Genomic DNA, 21,373 nt, shown 5'->3' on the forward strand with positions numbered 1-21,373 from the left:
TATTCCTTTCTTTATAACTATTTTTTCACGTAGGTTACGATGAATTTTTTTTAAAGTCAACGTGAACATCATTTAGTTAAAGACGTATACCGACCAAGATTTAAATTTTTTATTGAACTAAAAAAAATTAAAATCTAATGAAATTGACTAAACCGAGTCAAATTAACCTATATGAACAAAATGCATCAATTAGTTTAATTTTCTTCGAGATAAGGTTTGGTTGAAATAGTTTTTAGCCTTCAGTTTTGTTTCTTTCAATCGGTCAACTGTGAGATCCCACATTGGTTCGAGAGGACAACAAAACATTCCTTATAAGGGTGTGGAAATCTCCTCTAGTATACGGGTTTTAAAAATATTGAGGAGAAGCCCAGCAAGAAAAGACCAAAAATGACAATATCTGTTAGTTGTGGATGGGCTTAGATTGTTACAAATGATATCAGAGTCAGACACTGGGTTAGTTGTGGGTGGGCTTAGATTGTTACAAATGATATCAGAGCCAAACACTGGGTCGTGTGCTAGCGAGGACGCTGGCACCCAAGGGAGGTAGATTGTGGGATCCCACGTTAATTAGAGATGAATAATAAATTTTAAAGTCGTTTAGTAACTTAATTCTGACTATCTCGTTGACTCGGGTAGTTTCTTTGAACAATTTGATTATAAAAGGATTGATATTAACGTTAATTTAATTTGACACAAAGCCGTACACAAATTCAATGGACTAGAATCTAAATACACTTTTATTCAGAAAATAGTCAAACGTGTATATTTCTAAATTCGGTCATAAATTCAATTTCTCATTCGGTTATTTATCGAGTAAAATTAAATACTTTCGATTTTAAATATAAGAAAGTATATACCTCTAAATTCGGTCATAAATTCAATTTCATATTATCTTATTTATCGAGTAATATTTAATATGATTCATAAAAGTCAAATACTTTCAATTTTACATATATTAGAAAATATATATCTCTAAATTCGGTTATATATTCAATTTCTCATTCGGTTATTTATCGAATAGAATTTAAATATAATTTATAAAAGTCAAATACTTTCTATTTTAAATATATTAGAAAATTTTAACAGATAAATAATAATTAACGGTAAAGTTAAAACGAAAGAAATTATTAAATAATAATAAAATGAGGCGGGAGAGGACCAAAGGGTTATGAAAGTGTTAATAATAATAATAATAATAATAATTTGAAAGGCAATAATAAATTTAAAAAATAAGCTTAGGTTTATGAACGCGTTCAGCGTATTAGAATGGTCCTCTGATAAAAATGGAAATTAAGTAACGAGTTTAACATGATTTACACATGCTTTGGTCCCAATACGTTGAACATATTGGGTGGGTATTCGGTGCGGACAAAACCATAGTTACATCGTCGCTAAAAGCCGTCCAATTAAGTGATGTTTTATTTTCTTCATTTTTTTTTGGAAAATTTAAAAAATAAAAATCTCGTTAGCGACACTGTTTTGTGATCGGCTAATGTTTCACATTCACCGTCGAAATCGAGAAGAGACCTCGTTCGTAATTGATTTTAGGTTATAGATATCTTTCAACTTTACCGTTGATGTTTCAAATTACTTTCACGTTATCGTATTCAATAGTTAGTGAACAATGCTCGTTATCGAGATCAATTAATCCTACTGTAAGATCTTACGTCGATTAGAGAGGAGAACAAAACATTTCTTATAAAGATGTGGAAACTTCTCTCCTTAGCAGACGCGTTTTAAAACTATGAGACTGACGGTGATACGTAACGGGTTAATGCGGACAATATCTACTAACGATTTCTTATAAAGTTGCAGAAATCTCTCTCCCTAACAGACGCGTTTTAAAACTATGAGACTAATGGCGATACGTAATGGGCTAAAGCGGATAATATCTACTAACGGTGTGTTTGGGCTATTACAAATGGTTTTAGAGTCAGACGCCGAGCGGTGTGCCAACGAGGACATTGGACCCCAAGGGGGGTGGATTGTGTGATCCCACATCGATTGAAGAGGAGGACAAAACATTTCTTATAAAGGTGCAGAAATCTCTCTCCCTAACATACGTGTTTTAAAACTATGAGACTGACGGTGATACGTAACGGGCTAAAGCGGACAATATCTAATAACGGTGTGTTTGGGCTATTACAAATGGTTTTAGAGTCAGACACCGAGCAGTGTGCCAACGAGGACGTTGGGCCCTAAGGGGGATGGATTGTGAGATCCCACATCGATTGGAGAGGAAAACGAAATATTTCTTATAAAGATATGGAAACCTCTCCCTAATAGATGCGATTTAAAATAGTGAGGATGATGGCGATACGTAACGGGCCACCATTATTGCTCGATTCCTTTCTACGCCACATCACAAGAAAGAGTTCACCACAACTCGGGATCGTTCCCATCAAAGCTCAAAATGTTGCATTGTCAGATTCCTTCAAGGCATATTGTTAGAAGAGCATCGATCTATAGATCCTGTGAATTTCTATACAAAAATCTCGAAAGGATTCTTTCAGTGCTTGCAACGAAGCTAACTTCCCGAGAAACACTTGTCGAATATGGATTCCTAGAGTGATGCATTTCTTATATCACATGCCTTATTGATTGATTCATCGAACTAATATATGTCACATCCTATTGCCAAACATATAATTATTCCTATTATCAAATACCAAAATATATATTTACAATATTTTACAGATTTATTTTAGAACATTAGGGTCGAGAAAATTTTAATTTGCAACAATATCTAACATTTGACCTAATTACGTGGCTTCGTTTCAACGACTAGTTGTCTACGTACATTTATCTTTGTCAAAATTAAATGACCAAAAAAAAAAAGTAATGTTTTGTTTTTCATTCGATGATGTCGTGAAAAAGTGAACGACAACGACCTCAGTTACAACCTATTCAAAATTAATAAACTAAAATAAAAAATAAAATAAAATTTTTTAGCCTAAAGTAATAAATAGATATTATTAAATAAAACTTCAATTTCACTCCAATTTATTTGGTAAAAAAATATTTTATTTATGTGAATATTCAAAAGTAAAAGTTATAAATTTGGTGAATAATAATTAAAGTAAAAAATTGTGATCGTCATTTATTGTTCTCTAAATACATTAAAAAAATGACATTAACTGAGACAGCAACAGGATAAGATAATTTTTTCCATCAAAAAGTAAGTTTTTGATTGACATTATTCTATTTAAAAGTGGCATAGGCTTTTTTTTTAACCTTTTTGACTAATTTATAAAAAATATTTTTGGAAAATAATTAATATTGACATTTAATTGTATTGGATTAAATTTCAGAAAATATATTAATAAATAAAAAGGCCTTAAAAATGAATTTTTAAAATAAATACTTAATAGATGAATTATGTTGATTTTACCGTGGATAATTAAAAATACTACCACTGTGAAAAAAAAATTATAAATAATAGAATCATTTCAGAGAAAAAATATTCAAAATAATTTTAATAACAATTTTAATTGAAAATATTGTATTAAAAGTGTCTAAATTAACGGATAATTTAAACCGACTTTAAATTTAAATATTTAAAAGTCTATGAACTAAAATAAAATTCGTATTTAAAAAATATAAAAATTAAATTTGAACATCATATATATTTTATGAGATTCCACCTCAGTTAAAGAGGGGAACGAAACATTTTTTACAAATGTAAATCTCTCCCTAGCAGATGCATTTTAAAACTGTAAGTCTGATGACAACACGTAATGGGCCAAAGCGAACAATATCTGCTCGCGGTGAATTTAGGCGGTTACAAATGATATTAGAGTCAGACACCAGGCGCTGTGCCGGCGAGGACAGTGGTGTCTATTGAGGGTGGATTGTGAAATTTCACATCGGTTGGAGAGGGGAACGAATAATTCCTTATAAAGATGTGAAAACCTCATCTTAGTAGACGAATTTTAAAATTGTGAGGCAAAAGACGATACATAATGAGTCAAAACGGATAATAACTGCGTTGGACAGACATGGATTCACCTTCAACCTTGAACCGGTTTTTTTATTTTTTATTTTTTTATTTTTAATAAATGGGTTCCTAACTAGACGGCAGAAATTTAATTTTGAAAGAACCATTAAGCTGTGCGTTTCATATAATATTGAGATATTTTCATTTGCTTTATTATTATTATTATTATTAATTTGCAATTTTCTTTTTTTGGTAATTTAATTGTATAATTAAAAAGTATTACCAAATCCGAATATCACGTTAATAAAGCAGGGACAAGGATTGGCCAAATCTGCTTTTTAACTCGGATGGCTTACAAGCTTTGAATGTACATTAAAGGAGAGCGGCCTAAATTATTCCTATTACTTTCTCTTTATTTATTTATTTTTTTATTTTAATCTTTTTATTTATTTTTTAAAACTTTGCTTTTTTTTTTTTTTTTTAATTGAAATTTGATTTACATTATTTAAATTATTCTTTTAATAACCATTTTACCATTTTTTATTTTATATAATTTTTTGTATCTAATTTTGTTATATTAAAAAAATTATAATTTTTATATCGAGTATACTTACCATTTTAAAATTTTGTTTTTTTTCGTCATGCAAACAGACCCTTATAAAGACGTTGAATATCCTTTATGATTTTTGTAACCGTTAAAAAGAAATCTCCTCGGCATGTAATCTTTGTAGCTGTTTTTATGTCGTTAGTGAAGTCGACATGAAATCTCCGTGGTTGTTTGCTGTATTTAGCAAAGTTGAATTGTATTATGTACGGCATGTAATCCATGTGGCAAATTTATGTATTCGATAAAGTTTGTTTTTTTACGTTATATACGCGTGAAAAAAAAACCCGACCAAACCGACCAAAACCAAAATTGGGTTGGGTTAGATAAATTATTGGTTTGAGTTGGGTCGTTTTTTTTTTAGAACCAGTCGGTTTGGTTTTTTAAGTTCAAGGAAAGTAAATTTGGTTCAGTCGAACCGAACCTGTTTTATACTTTTAGTTTAGAGTTTAAAATCCAGTCTTATATTGTTTTAATTTGCACTTTTTAGATCTTTCTTCTCGCCCTCTCTTCTACCTAATTAAGTTATACTCTGTTAGATCCCACATCGATTGAAGAGAGGAACGAAGACGCTGGCCTCCGAGGGAGTAGATTGTGAGATCCTACATCGGTTGGAGAAGGGAACGAAACATTCCTTATAAGTGTGTGGAAACCTCTACCTAGAAGATGCGTTTTAAATCATGAGGTTGACGACGATATGTAACGAGCCAAAACGGACAATATCTATTGGCAATGGGATTGGATTGTTACAAATGATATTAGAGTTAGACACGGGCCAGTGTGCTAGCGAGGACGTTGGGCCCTCAAGGGGAGTGGACTGTGAGATTCCACGTCGGTTGAAGTATAGAAACATCTCTCTAGTTGATGCGTTTAAAAATCGTAAGGCTGAGAGTGATATGTAACCGGCCAAAATGGACAAATTTGTAAGCGGTGGGCTTGAGTTGTTACGTACTCACTTGTTCTCTTCTCATCTCAGGCCAAAATGGACAAATCTGTTATGGGTGGGCTTGAGTTATTACATACTCACTTGTTCTCTTCTCATCTCACCTCTTCTTAAGTTTTCATCGTTGGTCGCCTACACCTTTTCCCACATCTTTCAACCGTTGCCCTCTAAAAAGATAGATTATATATATATTTTTTTTGTCTTCTTTCGGCTTTCCGTCAAGACTTTAAAAGATATATAAGGGTGTTTTGTTCTCCTCCCCAAGCAATTTTAAAAGATATATAAGGGTGTTTTGTTCTCCTCCCCAAGCAATGTGGGACATCACAATCCACCCCCTTCGGGGCCCAGCATCCTTGCTAGCACTCTTTCCTTCTTCCAATCGATGTGGGACCGCCACCAAATCCACCCCCTTTCAGGGCCAGCGTCCTTATTGGTACACCGCCTCGTGTCTACCCCCCTTCGGGGAAGGGCGAGAAAGCTACATCACAATTCATCCCCCCTTCGAGGCCTAACGTCCTCGCTAGCACTCTCTCCTTCTTCCAATTGATGTGGGACCGCCAACAAATCCACCCCCCTTCGGGCCCTAGCGTATTTACTGGCACACCACCTCGTGTTTACCCACCTTCGGAGAAGAGCAAGAAGGCTGGCAAATCTCGTCCGGCGTCTGGTTCTGATACCATTTGTAACAACCCAGATCCACCGCTAGCCGATATTGTCCTCTTTAGACTTTCCGTTTAGGGCTCCTTCTCAAAGCTTTAAAATACGTCTACCAAGGGAAGGTTTTCACACTCTTATAAATAGTGTTTTGTTCTCGTCCCCAACCAACGTGGGGCATGACAAATATAGAGATATAAATCTCTAACCTCGAAAAAGGGATAGAAACCAATCATTGTTCAATTACGTTCATGTTGACATGCTAATATTCTTTTGTTTTATAAACATATGAAATCAGTCCCGTTGCCATTAATAGTTAAATTTAATTATAAATAAAATCAAAGCATATAAAAACGACCCAATATTTTAATGTGTTATTTTAGTGTTTGTTAATTTAAGTTTATGTACTTTTTGACCATTTTTCGGGTCTCGTTTTAGCAATATACTTAAATCTAATTTGTATTATAAATTTTTTTATTCTACATATTAAATTTTAAAAAATAAAGAGTAATTCGATCATTTTTAAAAGTATTAAGGACCAAACATTTTGATAATATAATGACTAAAATGAATAACAAAATTAAAATATAAAAATAAAAATGAACGTTTTAATCATAATAGGGTGTAAACGAAGATTTAAATGGTACGGATATATATGAAATTATAAAATATTAAAATAAAATATACAGACAAATTATAATTTAATAATTTTCATAATTCTTTCAAGTCTAAGCATGGAATCATTCAAGCGAGGAAGATGGTTGGTTTGAATTATTAGATGGCGTAAGAAAGAAGAGTAGAGAAGACAAAAGAGGTAGGGAATGAATTGCTAAAAACGACGTCGTATCGTCTGCTAAGGGGTTCTTCTCTACACGGAAAGGTCGGTACTAATTTTCACGGGTTTACATCAGATTGCGATTTTTTTTTTTTTTTTTTTTTTTTTTTTTGCTAAAATATAATTTAAATTGATAAATTTTATTTACTAAACGTGTAATATATTAGAAACAATTATTTTTAAAAACAATATTTTAATATTTTTGTGGAGAATAGCATTTTAAAAAGTTTATAAGGAGGTGTCCGCATAGTTAGATGAACACGATTTTCTACAATGGTATGATATTGTCCACTTTGAGCCTAAGCTCTCATGGTTTTGCTTTGGGCTTCCCCAAAAGGTCTCGCACCAATGGAGATAGTATTGTTTGATTATAAACTCATTATCATTCTCTAAATTAGCCGATGTGAGACTTTTATCCAAACAAAGAACTGCAAGCCTCAAAACCATTATGGAGAGTCGTGATTCATAACATAGTATTAGTGTCATTCTCCTAAACTTAGTCATGTCAATAGAATTCTCAAATATCTAATAAAAGTATTGTGAGCCTCGAAGGCATAGTAAAAAATGACTAAGACTCCAAAAGAAAAGCAGTCGAGTCTCGATTAAGGAGAGACGTACTTTATTCGAGGAAAGATGTTGGATGAAAGTCCCACATCGGCTAATTTAGGGAATGATCATTAATTTATAATCAAAGAATATTATCTCTATTTAAGGAAGTCCAAAGCAAAACAATGAGAGCTTATGCTCTTATGCTTAAAGTGGACAATATCTTACCCACATGACCAATAGCATTCTAATAATTATTATGGCTTATTCTTTAGTTGCTACATAAATTAAATTAAAAAAAAAAAAAAAAAAACATTCTAATAATTAAAAATAATCATATTTTTTATGTGATTGATAAATTTTTTATTATTTTAAAATTAATTATAGGCATAAGTTGATATAAATAATACCATATGTTTTTTTTTTTTAATTCATACTCAATAGTATAAATTAGTTCAAAACGATTGTTTATTTATTCTCAAATAAACTCAGCGGAATGTAACGAATTTCATGTGTATTTCATATAATGAGATTTTGGGCTGACAACGCCAAATCACCTAACATTGAAGGGTTCGTTGGGACCGCTTAATAATTTAATGCTAAATTTATTCAACAAAAGTCTCCTATTCGTACTATTGTTTTTTTGGAGTTTAGCTTTAACTTTTTTTTTTTTTCTCTTCTAATTTTTATTTTTAAGAGTGGTTTTTTTTTTTTTTTTTTTTTTTTTTTTAATTTTATTATGGAGTTAGGTAAAAGACCCTTCACAACTCTGGCACTCCGAGAAAGAGACGATCGCGACCAATAATAACAAATCGGAGATTTTGTCAACTATATTTGTCAATTCAGTTGACTCGTGTGGGTTTTTTTTTTAAGAATCTAAACGAGTTCCAAGGAACATGATTCAACGATGAGCAAATTTGTCAGACTCTCCCTAATAGATGCGTAAGTTTTCAGCCCTTGATAGCGACTCTTGATTGACTGACACTAGAAACCGATCCGGAGAAAGAAGAAGCATGACATGAGGACAGACAAATTGTCGATAGCGAATTACTTGACTCGATAGATGGAGGGAGGGCCCCCCGACTCAAGCACGAAATCAATGTTGAGTCAACAATTATTGAGAAGGGCACCACCAACCGAGATCGAGACTAGCACCTTGTCCTTGGATAGGGTTCCAAACCTACCTGCGGTTCTTCAAATATCCAAAAAAGTCAGACTAACAAGCGAGAAACTCCAACTTTTATAAAGAGGGGGTGTCATCACCTTTCCTAACAACACTTTCACATTGCACGGGCTCGTTAATAATCATAGCCACCAAAGTTTTGTTGAGGGGTCCACCCCGATGCCATCGTTCAACACTTGAGGTACGATCTCAATCCTAACTATATCTCAATAGGTCTAGTAAAACGTTGCATGGACTCGTTAGTAAAGAGAATGAACTATCCAACCTATTTATATTTATAATAATTCAAAAGAAAATTTCTTTTAAAATAATATATTTTTAATATCTAATACATTAAAAAAATATATATATTTTTATTTAAATCATAACTTAATAAAATATTACAATATAAATATATATATATAACGAATTTAAATTTTATTCCTATTTTATTTCAATATTTATTATATCAAATATAATAATATATTGTTTCTTCTAAAATTTTAATTTCAATAATTTAAATCAAATATATTTTTCTATACCAAATATTTTAAATATTAATTTAAATATTTTAATTTTTTCAATTAAATTTACCAATGACATAAAATTTATGGATTAAAACTTTCTAATCCATCAGTTTTCATTTCTTAATTATAGGTCCTCACTGTATTGAACTTTTATGCATCTATAGATATAATCATTATAAGTAAGTCAATCATTTACGAGTTGTTCGTTATTACCGTTGAGTCAAAAGTTTATTTTATCTCTATAATTACATATTTTACATTAAGTACCGCTAATTCTATAATTAATATTTTATTTAATAATCTAACCCTAAACTAAGTCCTTCTCGGACCACTGAAAAGGTAGAGTCTTATCATTCAAGTCTCGGAATCAGTACTCAAGGGAACTACTCATCTACCTCCCTAATATAATGATCAAGCTGCATATAATCATCTTATGAAATATTAAAATTTTCAATTAATGAATTTATAAAAAGAGAATAAACATTTCATAGTTCTACTTTATACGAGTTGGAATCAAATTATTTATAATAATTATAAAATCGATTGTATCAATAATACATTTATTAATTGTACGGTTAAATAATTAGTGAAAGAAATAAATATTATTGATTACAAGGTAAGTGTTAGCGATTAATATAAAATATTTATAAATTTAAGAATCGAAAAATCAATAAAGACTTACTTAGATATAATAATTACAAGTTGGATAGGGACCAAATTAAAAAGTAACTTAAAATTTATAGTCTAAAATAAGAATGGAAATATTAAACAACATTTTTATTCTAAAAATTATCCAAAAAGTACGCTAATTTATAACTTTGAAAGAGACCGTTCTTCTATGAAATAAATTCATCATCTATATGACAAGTCTATGAGATGTAAGTATTACATCATTCGTTCGGTACGTTGAATATTATAATATTTTCTTTAATAAGAATAATTTCTTTTTTTTTTTTTGAAAATTTAAATGAATAGTCAATGATTTTATTATTGAAAAATATATGAATAAAAGAAAAAAAAAACCCAAAAAAATGATTTTTTTTTTTTTTTGTTACGGAGTTTCTATCCAAATATTAAATAACTATTTTTTTTAATTTAAAAAAATATAGTTTATTTTGAAATATTAATTTTAATATTTTAAAACCATCGTTCAGTTAGTTATAGGGACTTGTCACGATGATGTAGAGCGGGGGTAAATTTGGAAAACTGTTCTAAAATAATAAATCATTTTTAGTTCCAAAATTGATTAAATAATTTACGGAAGACAGTTATTTTATTAATATTAAAGATCCTGTTAATAAATTTATTATTATAAACTAATTAAAAATATTTTATCAATAAAAAAAAACACGTGTAAAGGCACTAAGCTCACCACTAGCAGAGTATTGCTTGTTTTAACTTATTACATATCACCACTGGCTTCATAGTTTTAAAACACGTTTAATAGGGAGATGTTTTCACACCTCTCGTCTATTTAAGGAATGTTTCGTCCCCCTCTCCAATCGATGTGGGATCTTACAATCTACCGCCTTGAGAGCTAGTGTCCTCGCTGGCACACTACCCGGTGTCCGTTACGTATGACTGTCAGCCTCACAGTTTTAAAAAACATCTATCAGGGAGAAGTTTTCTAACTACTGTAAAGAATGTTTCATTCTCTTCTCTAATTGATAACGGTGCCCGTTATGTATGACTGTCAGCCTCACAGTTTTAAAACGCATCTATCAGGGAGAGGTTTTCTCACCATTATAAATGATGTTTCATTCTCTTCTCTAATCGATAACAGTGCCCGTTACATATGACTGTCAGCCTCACAGTTTTAAAATGCATCTATCAGGGAGAGGTTTTCTCACCATTATAAAGGATGTTTCATTCTCTTCTCTAATCGATAATAGTGCCCGTTACATATGATTGTCAGCCTCACAGTTTTAAAACGCATCTATCAGGGAGAGGTTTAACAGTACCCGTTACATATGACTGTCAGCCTCACAGTTTTAAAACGCATCTATCAGGGAGAGGTTTTCTCACCATTATAAAGGATATTTCATTCTCTTCTCTAATCGATAACAGTGCCCGTTACATATGACTGTCAGCCTCACAGTCTTAAAACGCGTCTATCAGGAAGAGATTTACTCATAATTATAAAAGATGTTTCATTCTCTTCTCTAATCGACGTGAGATGTTACACTTTTCTACCATTATTCAAAAATTTCAATCTCATTTTGTAAAAATAAGTTATTTGTGGAAAAAACGACACACAAAATAATAATTGAACAACATTTTCTTATTAATTAAAGAATACTTTCATAAATAAAACACTAATTATTATTTAAAATTTCAATGGTTTCTTGCAGAAAAAATAAAAATAAAAAATAAAAAAAAATAAAGAGAAAAAGAGAAAAAGAGAGCCAGCTCTCGCTTTTAAACTTACTTCTTTTTACATTTTCAAAAAGGAAAATCCTTTTAATAATTTGTTATTTGATTTTCTTTATTATTATTATTTTTTTCCAGGCGTTGGTGGGGCACAGTCATGAACCTAGGCGTTCAGTACTATGTTAAAATTATTGGTGGCCTAAGCTATGGAGCTTGCCAAGTAGTGTGGTCCTTTTTTTTTTTTTTTTTAATTTATATTTTATTTTTATTTTTTTTCTAGTGATGTCATTGTCACGTCCATAGAAATTCGATCCAATTTTATTTAAATTTATAAATTTAATCTTTCAAATCTGAAAATTTGAAAATTTTATTTTTATATTTATAGTTTAATAAAACTTAATAAATAATTTAATACTTTTTTTTACCTTAAAAAAAATTAAATTATAGAGATCAATTTGTAATTTAAAATAAGTTCAATGGACGAAAAGTAATAAATAAAAATAAAAAAGAGTAATATATTCAAATTTCAAATTACTGTAATTATTTTTATTAAATATAAAAAAGTTAATGGCAAAAATTTCTATTTTTATGAAATTTAAAATTAGTCAAAATATAATAGGATTATAGCAACATATTTTATGGTTAAGCTTTCATCCTGAAGTCAATGGATTGGTTGAATTAAATCTCAAAATAAAAAAAAATAAAAAATAAAAAAATAAAAAAGTCCAACCAACCTATATGATTTTTTTTTAATATTTAAAGTTATTTATGAAAAAAACAATTAATTAGATTTTAAATATTTTACATTTGGGATAAGTTGTTTTTTTAATCTTAAAATAATTGATTGGAGAGATAAATAATTTGATGATAATTAATGTCGAATTTTTAAGAAATTAATTATTCGAATTAGGTGTCTATAAAACCATGAGTAAAGCTTTCTATTATTATTATTATTAATTACAACAAAAAAAAAAAATGGCCCACTAAGATAATATGTGCTTTTTTTAATAATTATAAACTAGTATAGATTCAATTATCTTACGGTAATTACAAATATTGTCTTAATAAAAATGGCCTTTTCCCTTTTTTTAAGAAATAATCGCAATTAAATTTATTTTGATTAATGAAATAAATAAATAAATAAAAATAATTAAAAAAAAAAAAAAGGCATTTTGAAAAATCTCATTCGCTTTCACTAGCCCAACAAGAAGTCAAAATGGGAGCAGCCCAAGTTTAATTGGGCCCATTAGGCCCATTTCAACGGTAAGTAATGGGCTAGTGTAATTGGGCCCATTAGACCCATTTCAACGGAAAGTAATGGGCTAGTGTAATTGGGCCCATTATATATATATATATTTTTTTTTTTCTTTTAACACCGATAATAATAATAATAATAATAAAATACAATAATAATGTTGGATTATTGAACTCTACCGCCTTATAAGGGAAGCTATTGGATGTCTTGTATTCAATTAATTTTTTTATTTCGATTTGATACCCAATCGATTTCTAATTTTATGACTTTTTTAAATTTAATAATTTAATTGATATAAAATTAAGAAATTCGAATATCTATAAATATAAAATTGAAAAATTTTAAATTAAAATGACTTATTATAATCTTTCTACATGTTAAATTTTTTTATTAGGATTATTTTAATATTAAATATTATTTTTAGCATACCTTAAACTTTTTAAAAAACTTAAAAAAAAAAACTTTAAACATTTTATAAAAAAAATCAAATAAATATTTTTACGGTTACTATCATATTTTAAGAAATACTCATTAACATGTAAAAATTAACCGTACGAGTATTTTTTTTAACTTTTTTAAAATGTTGAAGAGTACGAGTGAAATTTTTGTAAGAGCATTTTTAAATAATTAAAAGTTTATAGTGATTTCTAAACAAAATTATTAATCCTTTCATTCAAAAATTTAATTTTGAATGGAAAGTACTAAATTTACCAATATTTTTATTAATTTAAAATTAAAAATTCTAATAATAACCTTTTAAATCTCAAGGCTTCATTACATTTTTTTTTAATTCAAATTTATTATTCAACCTTCAAATTGTGAGCAAATTTTGATTTCTTAAAAAAATAATTTTGGAGTTCAAATGTGTACATGCTTTTAAAAAAATTATATTTATAAAAAAGAAAGTAACTTTTATTTACAAAAAAAAAAAAAAAAAAAAAAAATTAAAAAAAATGATTGGACTGAATGGGAAGCATGATTTGATACGTAACAGATTGTTTATGAAACACGTGAAATGCAACACGTTTAGAGCATTCACTGACATTTGCATGTTGCATCACCAAAAGTATATATAAAATAATTCCACAAATTTTGTTTAACCTAAAAACTCTTTCGTTTTTTCCTTTTAAATTATAAATTTTTGTGGTACAATTTTTTTTTTTAATTTTTTAATTTCTATTATAAATTATAAATTATAATTTTATTTGTAAAAATTAAATTATAACCAATAAACTGATAATATTTACTGAAATCACCCAACTTAAAGCAGTAATAAAATATCTATATTTGTCTATAATAATAAATCAAATATAATATATATATTATATATTATATTAATAGTTCGGACTGGTGGACACCCCTAGTATGAGATGAGATAGAGATAGGTTCCTAGAGCATATTTGCACGTGATTGCATTTAGCATGACCCCTATAGCGAGTCACTTACTGAGTATTCTTCAAGATACTCATACCATGTGCCACATCATTTTTTAGGTAAAGGCAAGACGCCTCATGTACGAATGACGACGACATCGCAAACTAAGATTGTGGCACTTGCATAGGGTAGACTCATATTTAAATTTCTAGTCTTATGTTAGAATAAGATAGTCTTACATTTTATTGATTTAAATCATTTTGTATTTATTTTTACTTTCTTACCATTTTCAGTATTTCGTATATTAAACACGTGACACCATGATTATGTTTTCAAAGATAGATGATGTTTTAAATGTTTTCAACATTTATATTACAAACGATGTTTTCTTTTAAGAGTTAGATTCTATATTTTAGCAAAGCATAAGACGTTAATAGAGACTCTAAGTAAGTAGAAATTTAGAATTGTTAACGTGATGATTTAATTAATAAGTTAATTAAGCTAATAATTTAATATTCTTTAAAAAGGAAAGAGAAAAGTTGTTAAATTAAGTAAAAACTTAATTAACATAAATGTGAATTAGACAAATTAATGTTTTTCTTGAATGAATTTTCAAAATAAAAATTGTAATAAGTTTTAATTGGATAATTTAAAGTAAATAAAATTTTTAAAATTTTCATAATTATATTGGTTTGAATTAAATTGATTAGTTTTTTTTTTTTAATTCTTAATTTTATTTAAGGTTCATATAATGTGACTCCAAAAATTATTTAAACTTCCTCTAATATTTTAATTTATATGATATATATTTTTTCATAAACAATTAATAATTAATAATTTATTATAATAAACATCATAAAAATTTCCCATAATAGGTAGGGTCGCCAATTTGGAGGGCATATTCCTCAAACAAGAGATAGGGAGGGACGGATATTCTTGTATTTTGATGCTCGAGGGGCAATTTCGGTAATAAACACAAATATCTTTAAATTTATAGTACTGTACTGCTTGTACTATATATATATTTACTATATATAGAAAAGAAATTAGCGGTTAAAATATTTTTTTTTTAAAGATTTTTATTAAAATTACAACAGAAATGTTTATAAATAATGGTTATAAAAATAAATTAATAGTAAAAAAAAAAAAAAAAAAAAAACTCATTGTGAAGTTTATTAAAAAATACAATAAAAATTTGAAATTATTAATTAAATTTTTTTATCACAAAACATTAAAATAAAAACTTGAGCTGTACTTACCACAAAACATTAAAACTAAAATCAGGAGAAGTTAAAACAACAACCGTTAAATTAAAAATTGACAGCATAATTTTTTATTATATTTTGGCTTTTTCGTTAAATTAAAAATTAAATATATATATATATTTTTTTACAAATGCAAATAAATAAATTATTTCAATATCAAATTAAAAATTTGACACTACATTTTTAAGTTAAAAATAATAATATTTATTATTATTTTGATATATCTCTTATATATTTATTAAAAAAATATATAAAAGTTATATATTTATTAAATAATTATTTAATTATGCTTCTTGATGTGCTAGAGAAGAATTAAATTGTGTTTCTTTTTTGTATCAAAATAAAAATAAATAGAAATGATTAATAACAATAAGTTATTTATTTATTTAAGATAAGGAGTAAATATTGGCTAAATATAAATAGTAATAATGTGTAAGGAGTTATTATTATTATTATTTTTTATTTCTCTTAAAAAAAATGTATATTGATTATACATATTTTTCAATAATATCTCTCTGACAATTTATTTGGAAATTATTTAGAAAAATAATATTTTACTTTTTTGAGATTTTTATTTATTTGAAATTACTATATATTTTAATTCATAATAAAATAAAATACTATATTTATATGGAAATAATTTTAAAATAAAATTATTTGAAAAAAAAAAGTCATAAATCATTAAAAAAAATTTATAAATAGTTTTATAGTTAAAAACAATTGAACTGGATACGTTACAATTAGGATCAACTGTTCATATGATTGAGCGAGTTAGATATCACTTTTTAAATTTTGATTTGAGGGAACAAAATTGAGAGCGTTACCCAATGTAAAAGAATTACGTGGCAAGATTAGATCGAATAAGACCGTACGGAATAAATACTCAACCGCTTTTGAACTCTCAAAACGGTCGTATTCCATATTTGTTCAATTACTTTTTTACCCACAAACTGTAGGCAGTGATTGAATTTAGTAAAAGTAATATTTCCGACATACCAAAACTAGCTATCGCCATCTCCATACATGTAAGCTATTTATAATTAACTGTTTAACCCAACAAGTATTATTTATTTATAAATTAATTACATATTATTTATAAAAAAAAAAAACAGACATGTTTATGCATGCAATTTGAGTGGTCTAGATTTTGACACGTATGAAATTGTTTGAAATAAAAAAATATCAAACCAATTCGTTATTTCCACCTCTGAAATTTTGTGGCTGTACCTAAAATAACATGGCATTAGTAAAAGAATTTAATAAATATTTTAATTTTAATTTTGTTTAATTTTTGAATAATATAAAGAGTTCAATAAAAATAAAATTCTTATATTATATTGTCACATCTTATTCATTTGTTTAGTACGGAATTATTATTATTATTATTATTTATTTTTGGTGGTTAAAATTTTATTATTATTTAAACTACACAAACTATATTTAAAAATAATTTTTAAGTATTTAAAACATAAAACAAAAACCACGCTCTCGAAAAAAAATAATTAAAAAATAATTAAAAAAAATGGTAAAAAAGAATTAATTTTTTAAGAGACTTTTTTGGATGGTGGGCCTCACTTGACAGTATTTCTATCTCTCTTCCCTAAAATATTTCGCCGTTGCAGATTATCGAAGAAAAATCTGCTCTGAATTTTGTGGGAGAGAGAAAAAAGGAGAGCAGAGAGAGATAGAGAGAGACACCGGCCGCCGAAGCTCTGAATATGGCCGCATAGGGTCAGCGAAGGGAACACCCTGTCAGCGCTGGATTGCCTCGATTGATGCAAGTGACTGATGCTTGGAGTACTTTGTGCTCGTTCGAAGCCTTGGATTCTCGTTTCCCTTTCGAATTTCTTTCACAGCTCGGCCGCTTACCACCACCACCACCAGCAGAACCGGTTACTCGTTCAGAGTCCTATCCAATTCGATCGGCGACAGCGCCACCATTCCAGCGCATGCAAGCTCGCGGTCGGGGGTGCTGCTTCGATATGGCACGCTATATTGCCTTCTGGCGCCGGAGGCACTAGCGATCTCCGTCGTCCGGCGATTCATTGCCATGCGCGCAAAGGGGAGGGCTCTTGGAACGTTGCTTGGGATGCCCGCCCCGCCCGCTGGCTTCATCGTCCCGATTCAGCTTGGCTGCTATTTGGTGTCTGTGACTGTCTTGCGCCGCTCGATTGGGTGGATGCAAATCAAGAGTCTGTATCGATAGAACAGAAGAAGGAAGGGTGTGAATCGAACGGCAATGAATTTAATCAGGACGATGAGAACTCACCTGATTACAGGGTGACAGGTATTGTGGAAAATTTGCCAATTCATTTCATTGAACGTATTCTATACTCAGTTAATTTCCTTTTGATTTGTGACGATTACAGAAGGAAGTTATCATTTAATGGTATAATCTTAATTCTATGTTTTTTTCAATTCATTTCTTTGATACGAGTTTGATAGAATTGATATAATCGCTCTAGGAATTCCATTCTTGCTTGGCTACTGCTATTGATTGCTCTGCTGGTTGTTGACATGAACAGGCGTGCTAGCGGATGGTAGGTGTCTGTTTAGGGCAATCGCTCATGGAGCTTGCTTGAAGAGTGGGGAAGAAGCACCTGATGATGATCGTCAAACAGAACTCGCTGATGAATTAAGGGCTAAGGTAAGATTGGAATTCATGTACAATCTTCCAATGTGGAAAAGCATGCGTGATATTCAAGATTGTTGAATGTGATTCTTGATTCCTTACAGGTTGTTGATGAGCTTTTAAAGAGGCGGAAGGAAACAGAGTGGTAAGCTCTTTTGATGTTTGTGACACGAATTGAACAATTTGGTTGGATTAAAAAATGGGCTGATTGTGATTGTGATGATTGAAAATGCATTTAGGTATATTGAAGGAGATTTTGATGCATATGTGAAGAGAATTCAGCAACCTTTCGTGTGGGGTGGAGAGCCTGAGCTGGTCATGGCATCTCATGTCCTGAAGTAAGTTTTTGTTTATGCTATCAAAATTCGACTCTTATTAGTTTGCATAAAAATTTCTCCTAAAACAAAGAGGAAGTTCGAAACGAAGTGGGAAAAAGTTATTTAACGTGACGGTTATATTGTGGCTGCTACCCTCTAAATCGTTGGATGTGTGTGCGGTGAAACCATAATTTTTCGATTCTTGGTCCTATATCCAATGTTACAAAACAGCTAATCACTTTGAATAATGTCTCACAAAGTGGTAACTAAACACTTTGTTCTTCTAATAAGCTGATATGTTACTGACACTAATTTGATGCATTTTGAGTCCCTGTTTTCGTGTGGATGTGAGTAGCTCTTTCTCCCTTTTTACTTTAAGCTTTCATGTGCCAATAGACAAAACATGTTTGTATTTTTCTGTGAGGGTAGGGGGCTTTGGGCTTTTAGCTGTGAGCTGTGGGCTTCTTGTAGATCCTTAAGTAGGTGATGTTTGGTTTATCGCAGTAATGAGTCGAGTCTAAGACGTCCAAGGTTGAGAACCTTAGGCTTGTATTTGAAGATGTTTGGTTTATGGCAATAACAAGTCGAGTCTAAGACGTCCAAGGTCGAGAACCTTAGGCTTGTATTTGGCAATGTTTGGTTTATGGCAGTAACAAGTCAAGTCTAAGATGTCCAAGGTTGAGAACCTTAGGCTTGTATTTGTAGATGTTTGGTTTATGGCAATAACAAGTCGAGTCTAAGACGTCCAAGGTCGAGAACCTTAGGCTTGTATTTGGCGATGTTTGGTTTATGGCAGTAACAAGTCGAGTCTAAGACATCCAAGGTTGCGAACCTTAGGCTTGTATTCAGAGATATTTGGTTTATGGCAGTAACAAGTCGAGTCTAAGAAGTCCAAGGTTGAGAACCTTAGGCTTGTATTCGGAGATATTTGGTTTATGGCAGTAACAAGTCGAGTCTAAGAAGTCCAAGGTTGACAACCTTAGGCTTGTATTTGTAGATGTTTGGTTTATGGAAGTAACAAGTCGAGTCTAAGACGTCCAAGGTTGAGAACCTTAGGCTTGTATTTGGAGATGTTTGGTTTATGGCAGTGACAAGTCGAGTCTAAGACGTCCAAGGTTGAGAACCTTCGGCTTGTATTTGGATTGTGAGTTCTTTATGCTTTGTAAAAGTAAGAGAAAGTGGGTCTCATCAAATGGGGTTTAATTCGAGCTTATATGCGCTTAGGACAAGCATACCAATAACTCGGGATAGGAAAATCACTGCCAGATTATATACTATCCGAAAGGGTGAGATCGGTACAGTTGTTGAAATTAGTACTATTAATCCAAACACTTTTCATAAATCAAGTGTTCCATCCAGGTTTACCTTTAAAGTGGTTAACAGTGCTTTTAATTTTAGGTAATATCTGGCAAAAAGTGTTCCATCCAGGATGGTGGAGAATGTTTTAAAGCTAATTATCCATAAAGTTCCTTAAAAGTGTTTTTGGATGCTTTTCTCAAAAGTGTTTATAAAAAGGCATTTCACTCCAAAGTTGTTCTCAAAAGTCATTCCAAAACTTACTCTTATCTGAATTATTACAAGGATACAAATGTCGATGATGTCATCAATATCGAGATTTCATTTTTGCAAAGTTATCGATGGATATTTCTATAAATAAAATAAAAAAACTATTCATACTAAGTTATAGATCTTGTTCATAGTATTTATATTTATGTTGGGGTTAATCGATGATATCTTTTTATGTTTTATGAGTATTTGTAAACGATATGGAACATGTCGATTAATCCTCAATGTCCACGTCGAACTCTCCCATTGTTTTCATCCTTGAATGATTGTTATTTTAGCTAGGTACAATGACTTTACCACATTTACATAGATGAAAACCATAGTAATGGGACATTGAATTTCAGTTCAAAGTTCAAGACCCTTTAATTACTAAACTTCATCTCCTTCTGGTAACACTTTGCATCTCGCAGGACACCGATATCAGTATTCATGAGAGGGAGTAGCTCCGATAGTCTGATAAACATAGCCGAGTATGGTCAGGAGTATCAGAAGGGTGAAGAAAGTCCTATCAACGTGCTGTTTCATGGGTACGGTCACTATGACATTCTGGAGACCTCATCAGTCAAAAGTTACTGAAGCTGAGCGTGTAGAAATCGAAAATGGCTTTCAATCTCGAGTCAGACAGACAAGTCGTTCTCATTAGGAGTAGACAACTTTCTCCAAAAGTTGAATAAACTGCCTTAATTTCAGTAATAATTGGCACCAGCAACCTTATTTCATCCGATTCGCTTGTACAAGTTTTGTAGGTAATTGATTTTCCATTATGCTTTTTGAATTCAAAAAATTGTGTAGACTTCAACTTGGTAATGCAATTCTGGGTGTTCTGGTGCATTGCTTTCCTGAGTTCTGTTGATAAGTTTCCTTTTGAGGATGTAATGGAAGCTGGATTTCTGCCATTTTTGGAGGTATGGTTGCAATCTATTGTGTTATCACTGATGTCTCGACAGAGAATGCTCGTCGGGTTTTCGATATCTCCTTCGAAAATGAGTATCAGAGAACCAAGAAGAACAAAATCTTAGGTTTGGTTTGCATTGTCAAACCATCTATAAACCCAAATTGCTTCTTTTCAGGTGATCGGAAGTTACTGGCAGTGTAGTTTAGCTCTGTTCTTTTTTTTTTTTTTTTTTTTTTTGTGCAGGAATGAATTATAAGGTCCAATTTTATGCTTTTTTGGAACCTTTTTTTCAGCAGTCATTTGTTATCTTAGAACAAAATTTTTGTGAAATATTTATGGTAAAAAATGGTGAGATTCCACGTAAAAACTTTATCTCTAGTAGATGCGTTTTAATAATCATAAGCTGATGACAATATGTAACTGGCTAAAGTGAATAATATCTTCTAGTAGTAGGTTATTACAAATGGTATCATAGCTAGACGCTAGACAGT

General features: G+C 30.2%; 1 protein-coding gene across 1 annotated transcript; it reads left to right on the forward strand.

Moving 5' to 3' along the window:
• Positions 1–17,078: 17,078 nt before the first annotated feature.
• Positions 17,079–20,818, forward strand: LOC111802394 (uncharacterized). The gene is made up of 5 exons (XM_023686740.2): positions 17,079–17,759; positions 17,998–18,119; positions 18,209–18,249; positions 18,344–18,442; positions 20,398–20,818. The coding sequence occupies exons 1-5, from the start codon at positions 17,261–17,263 to the stop codon at positions 20,561–20,563; spliced, it is 927 nt and encodes a 308-aa protein (XP_023542508.2). The 5' UTR covers positions 17,079–17,260; the 3' UTR covers positions 20,564–20,818.
• Positions 20,819–21,373: the final 555 nt, after the last annotated feature.

This window comes from Cucurbita pepo, chromosome 9 (assembly GCF_057944985.1).
Source record: "Cucurbita pepo subsp. pepo isolate OVF chromosome 9, ASM5794498v1, whole genome shotgun sequence".
NCBI classification, from domain to species: Eukaryota; Viridiplantae; Streptophyta; class Magnoliopsida; order Cucurbitales; family Cucurbitaceae; genus Cucurbita; species Cucurbita pepo.

Excerpts from the sequence above, each read along its gene's own strand:
- LOC111802394 (XM_023686740.2), top strand. The coding sequence starts at position 17,261 with ATGCTTGGAGTACTTTGTGCTCGTTCGAAGCCTTGGATTCTCGTTTCC. Across the intron at positions 18,250-18,343 it reads AGGCGGAAGGAAACAGAGTG|GTATATTGAAGGAGATTTTG; the intron begins GTAAGCTCTTTT and ends AAATGCATTTAG. Across the intron at positions 18,443-20,397 it reads ATGGCATCTCATGTCCTGAA|GACACCGATATCAGTATTCA; the intron begins GTAAGTTTTTGT and ends TGCATCTCGCAG.